The following is a 16,557-nucleotide window of genomic DNA, read 5'->3' as shown; positions in this document are numbered from 1 at the left end:
GGCAGCCCCCCTGCCAATAATTTATGAAGTATGAATCACATCATATTCAGCATTTTTTCTCCATAGCTCCTAAATAAGTTCACTGGAAATAAATGAAGACACAACAATATTGTCTTAATACAAATACTTTCTTGAATAAGCTACAACAGTTGCCCCCAGCATGTGTCAAAAATGCAACATAGGTAGCAACGTTCTCATATGTCCCATATCATACTTTTTAATATGTAATCTACACCATGAAAACATTTTCAGGTTCACAGCCTGAAGCTTTTGCAGCAGACCAGCTGGCTAAATTTGAGTAATTTTTTTTTTTTTTCACTTGAATAGTTCATTGCACAAAGTCATCAGAAAGCATTCCTTAAAAGCCTGCTTCTGTCACTGTATATAAAATATAGAAATTAAGTAGCTGATAGTCCTACTGAGATTTAGTGATAACTAAGTTCTACATTCCATTTTTTCTTTTATGTATCTTTCAAAAATCTCTAATACAATTTTTCTATACAATTTGAGTGTTACTACAGATAAAGACATTACCTATCCTGTTCAGAATTATTTCTGAGAAACACTTGTAGCAACAGCTGAGATGAGCACACTATAAAACTCACACAGATGGATTTAGGAAAAAAAAAAAAAACCAAAACAAAAAAACCACAAAAAAAACCCCCTAACTTTGAGGCAAATTAATTCCACTGAAAGTATTCCAAATAAATAGTGTTAGACCGCAATTAAATGCCACTACAGATACTATCCTTCCAAGCAAGTTTAACCAGCAAATATATCTTAAATACTCTCATGGGACTGTTACTCTGACAGAATGCAAGGCATACTACTTCTTCATCAAGACCAAATTTTAAGAAGTGGATCTGATTAAGTCTAAATATTGTTCAGGGAAGGAGAAGATTATTTTAAGCTTCACCTCACCTCCAGTACATACTGTCAAAGTAAAATAATTAAACATGAGACTGTCACCCACATAGTTATTTAACTTCAGGGAAAAGCTACGTTTAGCTAATGGGAACAGCTTAGCAATTAATTCTAGAATATTTTTTTTATTATTAAAGAGTTCTGCTTCTGCATTCCCTTAATCCTTCGAAATACGTCTTCATATTCTACTACATAGGCATGGGATGAAGAAAATACAAAAGCTAGGATTTATCCACAAATAGTGAAGACTCTGGGGATAGGAGAAGGAAAGTTTCTGCCTTTCCTGTGTTTCCACACCCACTTGGCTCTTCTTAGCCAAGGAATCTGAATTATCCTTTTTCAAAGGTCAGAAGTACCAAAACTAGGTTTGACCTGAAGTTAATATTCTTGTCCTCAAAAGCAATAGAGCGAAGAGTAAAAAACAGTAATCCTTATCAAATTTTTGCTGCTAATAAAAAAAAAAAAAGACAGAAGTCAGAAAATACAGCTTACAGTCCATGGCAGCACTGACATTTTGTGGAGGTAAGGGGAAATTAATCTTTTATTTCAGACTCAAACAGGAACCAGACCAGTAATCCTGAAAATTACAGAGAATTTTAGTTATTGTTTAAAGTGAATCACAGTTAATGACAAGATAAATGAACTAACCAAAAAACAAACAGAAAAGAACAATAATAATCTATTAACAAACTGATAGTAGACTAGGCAAAACTCATGGGAATTTGATTCAGTTCCCTGATGCTTACAAGTAATAATTGCATAGCCAAGCACACCCCTCCCACAGCACTGCTGCCTGTTACATGGACTGCCAGTGTCCTGTATTCCCCTTCATACCTCTCACCGCAAGAGTTGTCCACAAACCCAGCTTTCCCCACTCCCAGCACTGAGATGACTACTATCATCTTGTGTATCAGCTTCCTAGGTCTGATTTCAAGCCACACATGCTGAAGAGACTAAAAAAAGAACATTTATCTGTTTTGCTCATACACGAGCCTTTTCCTTGGTGATGGCACCAACTTGGGGCTCTCCTCTTTACCAGAGCACACAGGAATTTAGTGATTGGTAACACTAAACTTTTGTTAAACTTAGCTGAATTTGAATCAATAGGTTAAAAAAACAAGTAAGACTTATAGAAAGGTTTATGATCACATTGTCTTGTCTTTATCCCTTTCTTAAAAACAGCACTATTTTTAACTTTATTTTCTCATGGTTTTTTTTCATAGATTAATACATTCCAAGGTGGCATGTGCAACCTCTGCCCATCCTGAGCCCTCAAGTTACAAGTCTTAAGGCCAATATGATAATATACAAACTCACTCACTTCATAAAATGTCATTACTATCAGCAACAATAGTAATACAATAGTATTCACCACTAACCATCCAGCATCATAAAGATTCACACAGCATTACTACAAACCAGGTGCAAAACCAGAGCATTTCTGTGAAGTCTTGACTGTCAATATAATGGAAAAAAACCCCACATTTTTCTACACTGTTTAAAAAACAAAAACACCATTAAGCCATTCAGTCATTCCTAGCCAAGATTTTCATTGTGTAACAAAATATGTTCTTATTCAGCACCCAGTTTTCAAGATTTTTACCCTTTTAGTACATAGTTCTTACAGGGCTGTTTTGGTTAGGTTTTTTCTGGTAGATTTTTTAACACTGTCTTAAGTTATTATATTAAACAGAATAAATATTCTATAGATCAGATAGAAGACTATTTGTTAAGAATTAATTGCAAAGTAAATTATCTTTTCATTGACAGCCCACAGGGCTATTTTTTTCCACTTTTTCAAAAGATTTTATTTAAACAGACACATGGAGAGCACATATTACATTGTTGTATGCATAAACAAGCAAGCAATCCTTCACTGCCAAAGCTGGCAGTTCACATATGGACAGGGAAAAAAGAATTAAATAAATTCTAAAGAGGTCGTTTTTTTGCATAAGTTAATTTCTGAGAAACTAAGGCGCCCAAAACTGTGCTCATCTTCACCTAAAAGAGAGGTTAATTCTTCGCGTCAGCAGCCACAGTAAGTCCCACTGTCAACTAGAATGCAAAATGGCACAAAACATGCAACTAGAAGGAAATATGGCACAAAAGTATTAAATGCATCACATGAACTCAGATTTCAAAATAAAGGATCTTACTGAACTTGGCCTATGGGAATTTGAACAAACAGCAGTGCATGGATAAAGGCTTTAGACTTCTGAAAGCATTAAAATCAGAACTTGGAAAAGATTTGGTAGTCAGCATAATTCTGCAAAAACTAGAAGTTACAAATGTAAGTTTGTACAGAAGTTACTCTGAAACACACAATTACTAGATCTTAAACTGCCTGACTATGTTATCAAGTCTTCTTAGAGTACCTTTCCAAAGTAATCTTTTTTATTCTGCAGATTAATAATTTATATAGAATATGAAATACTGTTCTGGAACAAATTAGTAAGGTGGAACAAACACAACATTAAGATGCAGCCAGATTAACACTGGGGGCAAGTTTAAGTAGTCTAGATTTGAGTTGGCTATCAAAAAATGCACTTTAACTAACTTCCATTAAAAAAAAAAAAAAGAGAGAGAGATTCAAGATTGACACCTAAACTGAAGTAATTTAGGAAAAAAAAACCAAAACAAACACCAATCACACAAAACCCAAAAAAGACAAAACAAAAAAATCCACAGTTCCCTATCTAATCTTATTACAGAACAGAAGAATTACTTTTTTGTACTTTGTACTCTTTGGCAGGGAATCTAGGAAATCAAATCATGTTCTGACAAACTGAACCTTTCCTGAGAAGGATTCATTGCCATAAACTCATTTGTAATTTGCTACATGAGAGAGGGAAGATTGTAACAGTTTGAAAGTCAACAACATAGAATGTACCAACAGATTATGAAGAAAGACAGTAGCAGTTATTTACATGTTCAGGGAAGTTAATTGTTCTTTATGAATTCAGTTTCCCCAGTATAAATTACAAAACTACAAAAAAGTCAAAACTGGGAGAAATCTCCATTGTCTTTAGAAGTTCAGGTAAAAACATCTTTGCAGCACTTTACTTAGACAATAGCGTATTGCTCGTATAAAAGGTCTCTTATCCTATAGAAGTCCTGACAGAGAAAGCCTTCCAGTCCAATGCGCCCTGTTTCAGTCTGAAACAAAAGACATGCTTCAATTTATTATCTTTAAACTAATAAGAAACTTACATTTCTTTTAGAGTATTATTTACCAAAGAGTTTAAGACACTGAACACCTACCCGGCGAACAGCCACCAGATTGTTGCACACAAGCACTCCTCCCACAAATTCAGCTTGTATTCCTTCCCGCAAGAGAACTTGCTTGAAGTCAGACAGTCTTGGCTCATTCATAAACACAGACTGATGTCCGAGAACCTTTAAACAATACACACAATATTAATATTTCTGCTGCCTTCCAAAGATCTCCTCATCATTGTACTAGCAGCAGTGTGGCCTCCATTACAGGACTATAAATGAGAAGGTTGGTTATATTTCAGTTCACCTGCAGCAAGACATTTGCAGGATAGGAAGGCCTTAGAAGTTATCCAAAAACTCCAAAAAGTTTCCTCCTTTGCTCACATATTGAAGACAAATGGAATGCTGTCATTGAAAACCCCTCTTCCAAGCCTTGTTATGCCAGGGACAGAGCTACACTGCTGATCAGTACATAATTCCATGTACTGATGTACATCATGGCATGATATTGTCCTGAATATGAAAAGAATTTAGATTTGTCTCCACATTTATCTAGCTCCTAGAACAGACTACATTTAAGACTGTGCAACAGTATCTTAAAAAGCAATTCTAGCACTAGAAGGCACTGTAATTATTCAATGAAAATATAAAATAATATCTACTCACACGTAAAGTATTTTAAAAGTAAAGACTGATTTATAGAAAATATTAAATTAATGCAATCTCAGGTCACTACTACAGAAGCAGAGAGGTATGACTTTCAGAAGTCTGTATCTTAAGTATATGAAATGTTTTGTTGATGCTAAGGAAAACACATTAAAACCCACAAATTACTAAATGCTGACTTATTTCCAAACCAGCAAGTACTAACTACAAATATGAAACTGGCTAATTTAAATTTATCTTCACAATTAGAGGACACTACATGCTGGGCACTCATAGTGGATGCCAGAGATCATCCTTGCTGCAAAGCATAAAATCTGAACAAAGAACAGCATTAACAGGTTTAACAAAGAGCAGCAGATTTAACAAAATCAAAGTTCAGTTTCAGTTACGCTTTCATTTAAATAAGATCACAGCATCAGCCTCTAAGAAGACGACAAATTAATACAGAGCTCTTCAAAAAACAAGTCCAGGTGAACATAATTCTGTACCTCATGAGGTGGCAGGGGTTCCAGGGTAGGAATGATCTCGCTCTCCTCACACATCTCCTTGTCATCATCACCGAAAAGACTTTTTATGGCCTTCTGTTGTGCAATGACACTAGAGTCTGAAGAAGGCATATCCACTTGCATCTCTAAGTCTTCCTCTTCCCTCAGCTCCCCCTCTTCCAAAATAACTCCTGTATCTACTTTTGAAACCCTCATGTCCAGAACACCATCTATCCAAGCCAATTCAGCATCCTTGGCTTTACAGAATTGAAGGGAGCTTACAAGAGAATCTTTTAACCTGACCTGGATTGCACAAAAATAAAAGTACTATTAGATTGATGGAAAACACAGAGACAGTCGTTACTTAAGGCTTTAAAAATATGCACTTTTCCTTTTACTGTCTATCCCCATCAGTTTGATTCATACTCTTTTGGGGAGGGAAAGGAGAGAATTGATATCACCAAGGCAAGATGTTCTACACTTTCAGAATCTGATTTGTATAACCCTCTTGTTGCTAATTCACTTAAAAAGCAGCAAAAATCAATATTTCTGTTTTGGTTGAAATAAAAAAAGAACCTATAGTAATAGTTTATTGTAAGAGAGAATGTTGAAAATACCTGATTTTAAACCAATGAAAACTCTGTTATCCCAATTCCTCTAGTGCATTCCAGGACTTTAACTCATTAAATAAAGCCCTAATCTGAAAGACTTTTACCCACGTGAGATTGTCCATGATCTCCATAGTGGAATCAAGGCTGCAGCTGTATTAAGAATACTGCAACTAACTATCCATCTGCAGCATAGCCCCCTCAAAAGACACAGGGATTCTGATGTTCCACTCACACCTATTAATTTCCTAATTCAGTTTCTCTGCTGCATTTAATCTGTTCAGAAAGCTTCAAGCAGAAAAACAAACTAAAGCTATTTCCCCTTTATATATATTTAAAAAAATAAATACAAAGAAATTGCAATTTTAGTCAGATAAATATATTGTGAAAAATCAAGCTACGTTATTTCTTACACACTAGTAACCTTCACAGCTTTAAAAAAAAAAAAAGGCAAACAGAAAAGACCTCAATGACCAACAAATCAAACACATAAAACACTGCCATTTTTAAGACTGTCAGAACTGGATAATATTGAATAACTGGAACTTTCCACTTCCTACAGAATAACAGATTTTTGTCTGGAGAGAAGCAGAAATACCTTTCAACAATTCTCCTGATGTTTTTCTTTTAACTTTAAAACGACAGAAACTTGTCAGAGACTTTCCTCTAAAATACATCAAAATTTGACTTGGGACAACAAGCGGTTTTCACATACTACACACAAACTATCCAAGTTTTCTTATTTAGAATTTAACCATTAAAATTAAATGCAATATATGCAATAACACAGTGTAACATATTACCATAACCCTGCTTTCCAAGAACCATCACATTAACTTCTCTGAGAGGTAAGCATGTCTTACTTATTTTTAACATTAACTTGCTCCTAACTTTACATCTTTATTCTTGGGTACTATTTAGGTATGAAGGATTTTTTTTCTCTTTGCTCTCCAACACTCCCCTTCAGATTGCAAAAAGAATCCTGAATTTCAAGTAGTGTACAGGGGTACTCTAAATATAGGCATCATAAATCTGTTAAGACTAGAGTAAAGCAAACTGCTGTTCTCATGGACACAAACCTTGCCTTTTGCACTACAGGTACCAATGCACTGATCTCATATTTCAGTTTTTAAACATTTCTTATGAGTAATAAGCATAAGGAGAATGGGACAATTACATACAAGACACAAAACCACTACTGATGTCGCGATCGCACAAAATCAAGTGTACACATTGGTAGTGTTGTATCTCCTCTCCCAAAGAACAGAGCACCAAATTTGAGTCTGACAATGCTGCTCCACTGTGTTCACAGCAGCTACACAACTAACAAATCCCAGTAGCTTACCTGGTAAATGTGAGTTTCACTGGTTGCATCTACAGTTTCATGCAGTTTTGGCATGTAAACTTTAATATCTTTCCCACCAAAAGCTCTGCAACATTCTGCAAGGTCTTGACTGGCCTCCGGTGGTCCATGGACAATGATCAGTTGTCTTGGCTTCATTTGGTTAATAATTTTTTTAATTGAATCCCCATCTGAGCGTCCTTCATAGTCAATGTATGTAACTCTGGCTCTAGTTTTAATTAAAAACCCAAGAATACTTTTTTTTAGTTCAAAACATTTAACCTTTGGGTCCTCCAAAATATGTAATTTAAAAATGGAAGATACTTTTACATCATTCTACCTTGGCAAAAGCTGTCAGCACAAGGAATATTATGGATCGGTAAAATACAGAATTATCAAGTATCTGTGTGCACGTGTATTCAACACTATCCATTCCTAAAACTCACTTACATAGTTATCCAGAACATGAGATAAGCATATTTGAGTAAGTTCTTCTTTTAACAGAATATATATGCTAACACACTATTGTAACATTTGCTCTTCCTTTTGTACTTGTCTCCATCACACAAGAAAGAAACTGCAAATTTCTTAATAAGAGTGGGGAATCATAAGACTCTACACCATGCTCCCAAAGAGAGCAGTAAAAAACTAACTTACATAGCTCAGAAAGAAAATCAAAAGCAAAACAGAAACACAAACCAAAAAGCAAGTCCTTTCCCACTTCTTAAATTCAAAGCTAGCCTTTTATCCAATTTGCACTGTATCCATGCCACCATTCTAGCAGAACTGACAAGAAAAATGAAGCCACTCACTTAATTTCCATGGATTCTGTTGCAGAAATACATTTTGTAGGAACATCTGATAAATCCTGGTCCATAGGCTCTTCTCCATTTGTTAAACCAGATTCTAACTTGCTTTTTTCTTCTTCTGTTGCTTGAAGTTCTGGAACTAGAAAATCCTCAGGTCTAAACAATGAGAGACATTTTGTTTTTAGTAGTCTTACAATGAAACCAAAGCACTACATAACATAAAAACAAACAATGCTGACTATTACTACTGAGATGATTTATAATTGTTATTGCCAACAATTACACTTGTTGTCAATACTTCTATACTTGAATACAGCTGATTTGGAAAATATCACTTTCCTGTCTTAAAAAATAACTTTGGTATCTTGAGAAATAGTAGTAAATTGAGGATCTCTAGCAAGTATTCCTCATGCAAATAGGACAAATATCACCAGATTTTTCTAGGATGAAAAATATTATTTATCCTCATTATAAATTTAATCAAAATTCAGTGTTTTTAAAGCAGAAAAAGGTTAAGAAAAATTATCTATCTTATAAGATAAAACTAACAAACAAACAAACCCCACACAACAAAAAAAACACGCAAAAACCAGACAAACAAGTAGGCTGGAGTGGAAACACATGCTAACAGGTGTGAACACAGGCCAAGGATCAGCACTTGGCAGCTCCAATCCTATCCTAAGCTTCCTGTGAGACCTACTCCAAACTGTTCTAACTGTTCACAAATTACTGGAAGAGTTGAAAGAGTATGTAACAGCGTTTCAAGAGAGACAAAATTAATATTTTTATTCGCTTTTAAAATTATTTCTTAGCTACTACATGTTAGTATGCATTACTACCACATACTTGATAATCTCGCCATATTCATCCCACTTAATTCTTTCTTCAGGGGCTGGAAACATTGGGTAAGATTTCTTTGCCTGTTTGAAGAAGCTTCCTTTACGGCTACCTTCACCTTTCATCATCAAATCATGTTTGGTCTTGTGGACAGTTGGCTGATCAATATCCTCTTCAGCATCACTCTCATCACTGGAATCAATGTCTGCCCTGAAACGACATTCCAAAAAAACTTGCACTTTCTTTTTTTCTTCAGGTTTAGTATTACATAAACACACAGACTTTCAAGTAACAGTTCACATAACACCAAGAAGAGCAGCTTGTGTATCTGAGAAAGCTCACAGTCAAACAGCAGGAGAAACAGGTCTATCATAAGAACAGATTAATAACAATCCTTCCCAATTCCTCAGTGTCCTCGGAGAAGTCTATCAAAGCTATGACTTCCATTTATCTCTGTAAATGGTTGAAGCAGCAGAATGATTACACAGAAACCTCAACTCTAAACAAAAGAGCAGAATGCAAGAACAGCCAACATACTTACTCTTTAGACTGTTCTAACTTCTTAGCTGCTTCTTTCTTTAGTTTCTCCTTTTCTAGATATTCTTCAAGTTCTTTTCCTTCCAACTTGACACGTTTTCTCAACTGCAGATACAATTAAAATCAGTATTTCTATGAGTAGCTGGCAAGATTTTAATGCTTTTCCTACCTGCTCTGACAAGAATATTTTTATCTAAAGATCAAGGGCAAGTACAACTTATATGTCACACACAAAACATCCTACAAACACGTCGCACCCCAGTTATCAAGTAATAATGTTATCAATTAGTAGAGTCTACTTTAACAGAAAAAGCATTTCTGAATATATTCAAATAAATTAGCTTTACAAAAAGTTATTAAAACATCTTCAGGAAATATCTTTCCAAAAAGCAAACACAAATACTCTAAGATGAGGGGTATATTTTTTTTATTTTTGTGTCACATCAAACGTAAAGAACCTGGCAAACTCATACTAGCAGGCAAAACAATGGTCAGTTTTGGTTTTTGTTTTCTGAAAATCAGATCAGAGTATAGGTTCCTTGGAATAATACTGAATTCCAGTAACAGTCGAATGCTATAATTCAATGTTTCCAATCCAATTTAAATCTAAAATAAAGCTGCATCATCAGGATTGAAATTAGCACTGGCATCACAGGGGACCCCTACAAATAAACAATGCTTACAAAAGAGCAGCAGACACCAGTCTGTAAAGCATTGAAATAAAATCAAAAGCATGAATGACAATTAATTGTGTCCTGATTCCTAGCTTTTGCTAATCTTTTTAGTTCTTGTGGAATATATTATACTAATTTGACTTGATTCTTCCCTCATCCAAATGCAGAGTATTTCCCAGCAAGAATAATCCATTGTGTATTGTGATCTGTACACCAACTAGAAGTCAATTTTTTTCTATTACAACAAGAGCATAAAGGAAAGTGTTGGGTTTATATTTAAAAGCAACTTTAGGCTTACCTCTATGTAGTATTCATTTTGCCACATGACCAAAAAGCATTTTGCAGTTCCTAATACAAGACCTATTTTTATGTAAGTTTATCCACGATTGGTTAAATACACAACATAGTGATTTTGAAATTTCCCTCCACCACGAGAAGCATTTTCAGTAGATAAAAAGGAAACTAAGTTCAGTTTTGCTAGTATTCCCCCAGATGCCCCACAATAAAAAACTTTGAGACAAACAGACAACTCTTACCTCAATATCTATAACTTTTTCAGAAGGATTATCAATCAGGAATCGTGCTAATGTTCCAGGTGTAGTGCGGTAAGTTAAAATTATGGAGTTTTTGGAATCCTGGCACCATTGAATGAAAAGATCTCTAGAAAACCCACACTCTAAGTCAGGCTGACTGGCAAGAACAACTTTTGGACTAGGCACTCGAGCCAAATCAGACAGACTATGACATAAGGAGAGATGGCGGAACTGAAAAGGATTGTTCCTCTTGTCTTCAAAGCACCTCATCAACTTGTCACTCATCCATTCAACCTAAAATATGTATTAAGAAAGTTACCTGTAAGAATACAATAATGTACAAACCTGATATTTAATACAGGATGCAATATGCACGTGATTATGTCAATGTTTCTCAGCAAGTCTATAAATAACGCTGAGCAAAAACAACACAGAACCAAGTACTTTAAGTCCTCTTTTTTAACAGCTATAAACTACACTAACACATTTTGTGATAAAACCAGAAACGACTACCAGGAAACACGCCCATAACCATGACTGGACTCTGTGTTACTTGATCAAAAGATCCGAGACACAACCAAACCCACACTGCAGGATAAGCACAACACACAGTATTTAGCCATTTTTTACTCTTAAAAATAAAAACAAAACGCTTTTGCACACACATTCCCCTACCCTCTTCATAATAACATTTTAAAATGAAAACAAACCTGTGATTTAGAGAACTCCACTACATTATAGCTAACATTATTCAAAAGTGCTAGAGAGTAGACTCCTAATCCTGCATCTTTCGTTCTCCAGATCTGATCAAGAAGTTGAGCAAGTTCCAAAACTCTGCCTGCTGTATCCACGGCTATTAATACATTTCCATCACCTCGTAATGTCTCCAAAACATTAGCTAAGAAATAAAAACAAAACAAAAACTTACTTATACTTTGAACCAAAAAGTAAAATGTTTCTGACTTGGTTTTTTGGTTGGCTTTTTTATTTTCTGTTGTTGTTATATCACACTAGCAATCATAATCAAAAGCAAACTGAACACAGAAATAAATTAAACTTCAAAGGGGATCCAAAATCACACTTCCACCAAAATCAAAGGGAGCTGGAGTTACTATATTGGTAGGTCTGAAGATTTCACTGCCTTCATACAAATTTTTCATTTTCTTTTTTTTAATTAAAAAACCCTGACATGGTAAAATTGAGTTGAAAAAAGAAAGTGCTGAGTAAGGTAATTTAAAAACCCTTTAAGAAGAGATGAGTTGATACTGTGTAAAATACACTATTTTCAAATATAGCTCATTGTTCTCAGAAATCTGTTTAACCTAAAAGATCCAGTACCATCAGAAAAGAGTAATTAAAAATTTTGTTGAATTCTAGTAAAGGTTCTTAGCTTGGATGCTGATGAATTTCTCAGAGGAAAACAATTTACAGGAGCTAATGAATAGCACTACTGCCATTTTCAAGCCCAAACAGAATACATACTCAGTAGCTGTTCATCCCTTTGCTTCCTCCTGGGTTGTACATATGTAGCATTAAATGAATCTGTAATAAGTAATGAAGGCCTGCTCAACATTTCCAAGGAACATCCATTCAGATGGCTGTGGAAAAAGAGGTGAAATCTCACTTTTTATATTTTATGAGAAAAAATAAGACAGCTGGCTTCCAGATATTTGCATGTACAGAAATTAAACTCCTCAGTAGCTGAATGCTTCCTTCTTCAAACTCACAAATAAATAAAGCTGAACAGACTATAGAAACCCAGAGATAATGCTTTTATGCTTTTTCAAATTGATTCATATGAATGCAAGTGAAATTAGTCATCTAATTCGAGCTGGAAAGGCACTGCTACTTCCATACTTGTTCATCACACACTAAATGATGCACACCTAACACAACATCTAAGAAATACATATTGCTATGCTGAACTTACATCTCCCTCTTGTGGTTGAAATCAACTGCATAAACAATTTCTTCCTCTCCATCCTTGACAATCTTCCAAATCGTGCCTCCTATCATGTGGCCAGCTGGCAATGGTGTGATTGACAAACCATGTCCTTTGCCTACAGAAGTTTTCAATATTTTCAGTATATTAGATGTATTAAAATCCATTACTCTGAATAACAGACAATAATTTTAAACAACTGAATGCAAAAATTACCACAGCTGAAAAAGTCAAATGAAGTAGAACAATCAGCAACACAACTGTCCTTTCCATCTAGCCGTTAATTTCAAAGGTTTTTGCAATTCAGCTCTATTTTGCTTCCAGAGAAAGAAACACAAGTGAAGATCACTTCTTCCCTCCACCTCCCACTGGTACTCAGAGGGACTGCAGAGCTGCTGGGGCAGCAATACATTATGTAACATACATATGACATGAAAGCAAGTATACTGGTGAAAGACAAACTGTTTACTTTGTCATCCACTGTCCAGATGCTTACAAACACATCTAAATTACTCAAAGTTTTCCAGAATGACAAACACGCAAGTCAAACAATACCGGGAAAGTTGTCCATGTGCTGCAGTAAGGGATGATGGATCTTTTCAGCACCTGATAGTTTTTTTGTTTTAAAGGCACTGTTGTTCCTCATCATCGGTGCTAGCCTGGATCTTTGTCAAGAGTACAACTAAATCACCTCTGACCATCACTCACTGACTTTGCTAGATTCCACCAACTAGAACAGCAGTGCACAGCTTTAATAATAATGATTAAAATAGAAATTATCTTCTTAGATGCATCCATTGAGTCCTTTTAAAAACACTTCCATTACATATGAAAAAGGTGTTTTAAAAATGTTGTTCACTAAAATTACTTCTAAGATGTAAAAATTGGCAGGAGACATATAGCTTTGCTACAAATACCTTGGAAAAGGGTCAGTCTTTCAAGGATGGCATCCCATGTTTTCCAAATTCACAAGGCAGTAGCATTCAGGAATGGGGAGATATAAGCTGCTTGTGGCCAACTTGTATGTCTTTGTTCAAGAACAGGTTTCCTTTTAATTCTGATCTTTACATTCAACAAAAGTGAAAAGCTTTCAGTTGTCCAGACTCTACAGTTCTGAGCAATAAGCTAAACTGAGCATCATTCAGAGCCAGTGAATATTTCCTCATTAAATCATCCAAATGAAGTAGCTTAATCTCTGCCTCTTACTCGTTCTCTAGAAAGCTTTTCTTTGTGTTATTGGTTACTGAAGAGTTCTGAGGTTTCTACAACTAGGCATAACTAAATGCTTTTGAGAAACATGAGCAAATTCCAAGAAGTTACAAAAACAGAAAAAGATAAATGTCTAAATATGCTTTTGCATCACCTCCTCGTCACTAAGTGGAAATTCTACCTGTTTACATATATAAGTAATGAAGCAAATGTTCAGCTGATACAGACTGACACAGAGCTACTGCATCCAGCCCTGCAAAACGCACAGCATTCGAAAACTTAACTCACTTTAAAAAAGAGTCACTTTAACTCTTAGTGCCTCTGTTGCCTGTCATTAAGTCATTAAGTGAAAGTTTAGTGACAGTTTTACCTTTCAAGTTCACAATCTGAGAAAATTTCAGCTGCTGTATCTTATCGAAGGCCGCATCTACATCATCCAATGTAAAGAGTGTGAAATCTTCAGTATTATGGCGGGACTAAAATAAATAAGAAGTATAGAGCATTCAAGGATCTGAGCATTCTGCCACATCCAAGATACTGTGTATGAAAGTATCAACTTAAATATACCTGGTAGAGATCATACATAAACATCTGTCCCATTTTATATACAGGAATAGTTGCATAAATGGCACAATTCAACCCCATTTTTCCAACTGCATATGGAAGTGCACCAAGATGTAGAGGGTCAGGATGAGAAAGAAGAACAGCATCAACCTGGTGTACATGTCTACAAAGAGATGGAGAACAGATGTTGATGAAAAGAGTTCTGTATGCTGTTACACAAAAACTTAAATCTTTCCAGGTTTAGAGCAAAGTTTTAAAAATCTTAATTTGAAGTTACGGGTATTTCCAAAGATTCAAGTACTTAAAAATGCAAATGACTTCTGAAAACATAATTTCAAGGCCTGGAACACAAGTTTCACATTATTTATTAGAAAGACCTTTATATATAGCAGGACTATATATTAGTCTATATCAGAATACACATTAACTGAGGGACAAAAAATACTACCACTGCAGACATGCTACAAATTGCTTATACAGCTAAAAAACTAAAACAGACTACAACATTTCTTCTGACAAGAAAGACCATTCAACAGGACCAAAGCTGTCAATTGACACTTATCAAATCAAAACATATTTATTTAAAGACAGACAAAGTCAAATACATCATTTTAGAAGAGTGTCACATAAATTTGGGGGGGTTATTAATTTTAAAACCAGAAGATTTTTCTTGCAAAGAGTTACATAAAATAAGAACTCAGGCTAAAGACATACTACCTATGATGACTGAAAAACTTGAGGGCCTAAAACATATGCAACAAGTGACAATACAAGCTGAGCTGAAAGCTTTTTGTTCCCTCACATAGTAGCTGGGGCACACATGGTCTTCTAGATGAAGGTTTACTAAAAAGCGGATTTTATCTAATTGCTTCTCAGATAGGACACTTGAAAAAACTTATAAGTTATCCTTATTACACAATAATGCTCAGTTAAAAGAAGCATTACCAGCATGTCAATGCTAAAAAAGCGAATCTATTTTAAAAAAAAAATCACAAAGCTTACATTTCATTCAGAATTTCCATGTTTCACTCCTAACATTGTAATCAGTGTTCGCATCAGCAAAGCTCCTTGCTGTGAACCCGCAGAAGTTCCGTACTGAAATCTAGGCAGGTCGATTTCCTTGCAGGGCTGGGATAACTAACAGAAGCTGCTTTCCTGACTGACAGTCTATTCAACTTGAAACACGAGGCGAGAGTTGAACCACTCTGAATTCAGCCTACATACACGAAGGGTTCTTCAAACTTAGTTAACCATGCTAAATTAGTTTAGAGCCAAGGTCAGCCTCCCATAAACCCTGCTCTGTGTCACATTTATGACAAAACTGAAACATCTGAGCCAAACCAAACACAGAACAGTTTAAAAAATACAGTTAATAGATGTAACTCATTAGACTCACATGAAAAAGCCTTAAGTTTTTACTGGAGAGGTTTCAGCAGTACTCCTCCCTTAATATAAAATATATTTCAAACGACAACAAAAAAAAGAATCATTTTGGATTTAACACCACCATACACATACCACTGAATGGTGCTCTGAAAGCTTTCAGAAAAGGACAAGACCTACTAAGAAAAAAAAAAAGTATATGAACTTAACTACTTACTTCCTCAGGGAATCAATAATATCCATAGAAAAGTTCTCATCCCAGCCACAGTCCAAAAGAAAACGAAATTCATCTACTTGCAACAGATAGCAAAGGGCAGACTCCTCCTGCACCCCTGAAAGTGTAGTCAGCTTGATAATCGATGTCATTTTCCTCTCCACGTGTTTAACCTCCAAACGGACTAATCTGGAGCGGGGGAGAAAATGTTTCATTGACCAATCCAAAGGAAAAGCCTGTTTATTTACACCTAAATTAATATGTTTCTAAAGACTACACAGGATTTTCACTACAAGTTGTGAAAATACTATCAATGCAGCTACTACATACCAATTAGTAGGTTTCATACATTAATTTTTGATCGCCGTAGGTACTCTCTTGTTAGAAAGAGGTTGTTTACAATCTAAAAAAAGGGATCACGAGGAGCAGGGCAGCCTGCAGCAGCTCCCACCCGGGGCCGGGTGGGGACACCCAGACACGGCGCGCCGGGGGCCGCGGCCCCTCCAGCCGGGAGACGGCGGGAGGCGGGATGGGGGGCGGCAGGGAGGCAGGAGGGAAGCAGGATTTGGGGCGGCAGGGAGGCAGGAGGGAGGCAGGATTTGGGGCGGCAGGGA

The 16,557-nt window shown here is 35.7% G+C and overlaps 1 protein-coding gene across 1 annotated transcript; it reads right to left on the bottom strand.

Moving 5' to 3' along the window:
- Positions 1-3,577: 3,577 nt before the first annotated feature.
- CPSF2 (cleavage and polyadenylation specific factor 2, 100kDa) lies at positions 3,578-16,128 on the bottom strand. The gene is made up of 14 exons (XM_010003722.1): positions 15,947-16,128; positions 14,350-14,509; positions 14,153-14,258; positions 12,562-12,691; positions 12,114-12,229; positions 11,342-11,529; positions 10,635-10,925; positions 9,429-9,529; positions 8,897-9,097; positions 8,054-8,206; positions 7,245-7,470; positions 5,295-5,594; positions 4,186-4,320; positions 3,578-4,080 (listed from the first exon to the last, which is right to left on the bottom strand). Exons 1-14 carry the CDS (start codon positions 16,093-16,095, stop codon positions 3,988-3,990), a joined length of 2,349 nt encoding a protein of 782 aa, XP_010002024.1. The 5' UTR covers positions 16,096-16,128; the 3' UTR covers positions 3,578-3,987.
- Between the last annotated feature and the right edge of the window lie 429 nt (positions 16,129-16,557).

Source organism: Chaetura pelagica, unplaced genomic scaffold (assembly GCF_000747805.2).
Source record: "Chaetura pelagica isolate M959 unplaced genomic scaffold, ChaPel_1.0 scaffold48, whole genome shotgun sequence".
Taxonomy (NCBI): Eukaryota; Metazoa; Chordata; class Aves; order Apodiformes; family Apodidae; genus Chaetura; species Chaetura pelagica.
The sequence above is the reverse complement of the archived record's forward strand: the minus strand, read 5'-3'. Positions and strand labels throughout refer to the sequence as shown.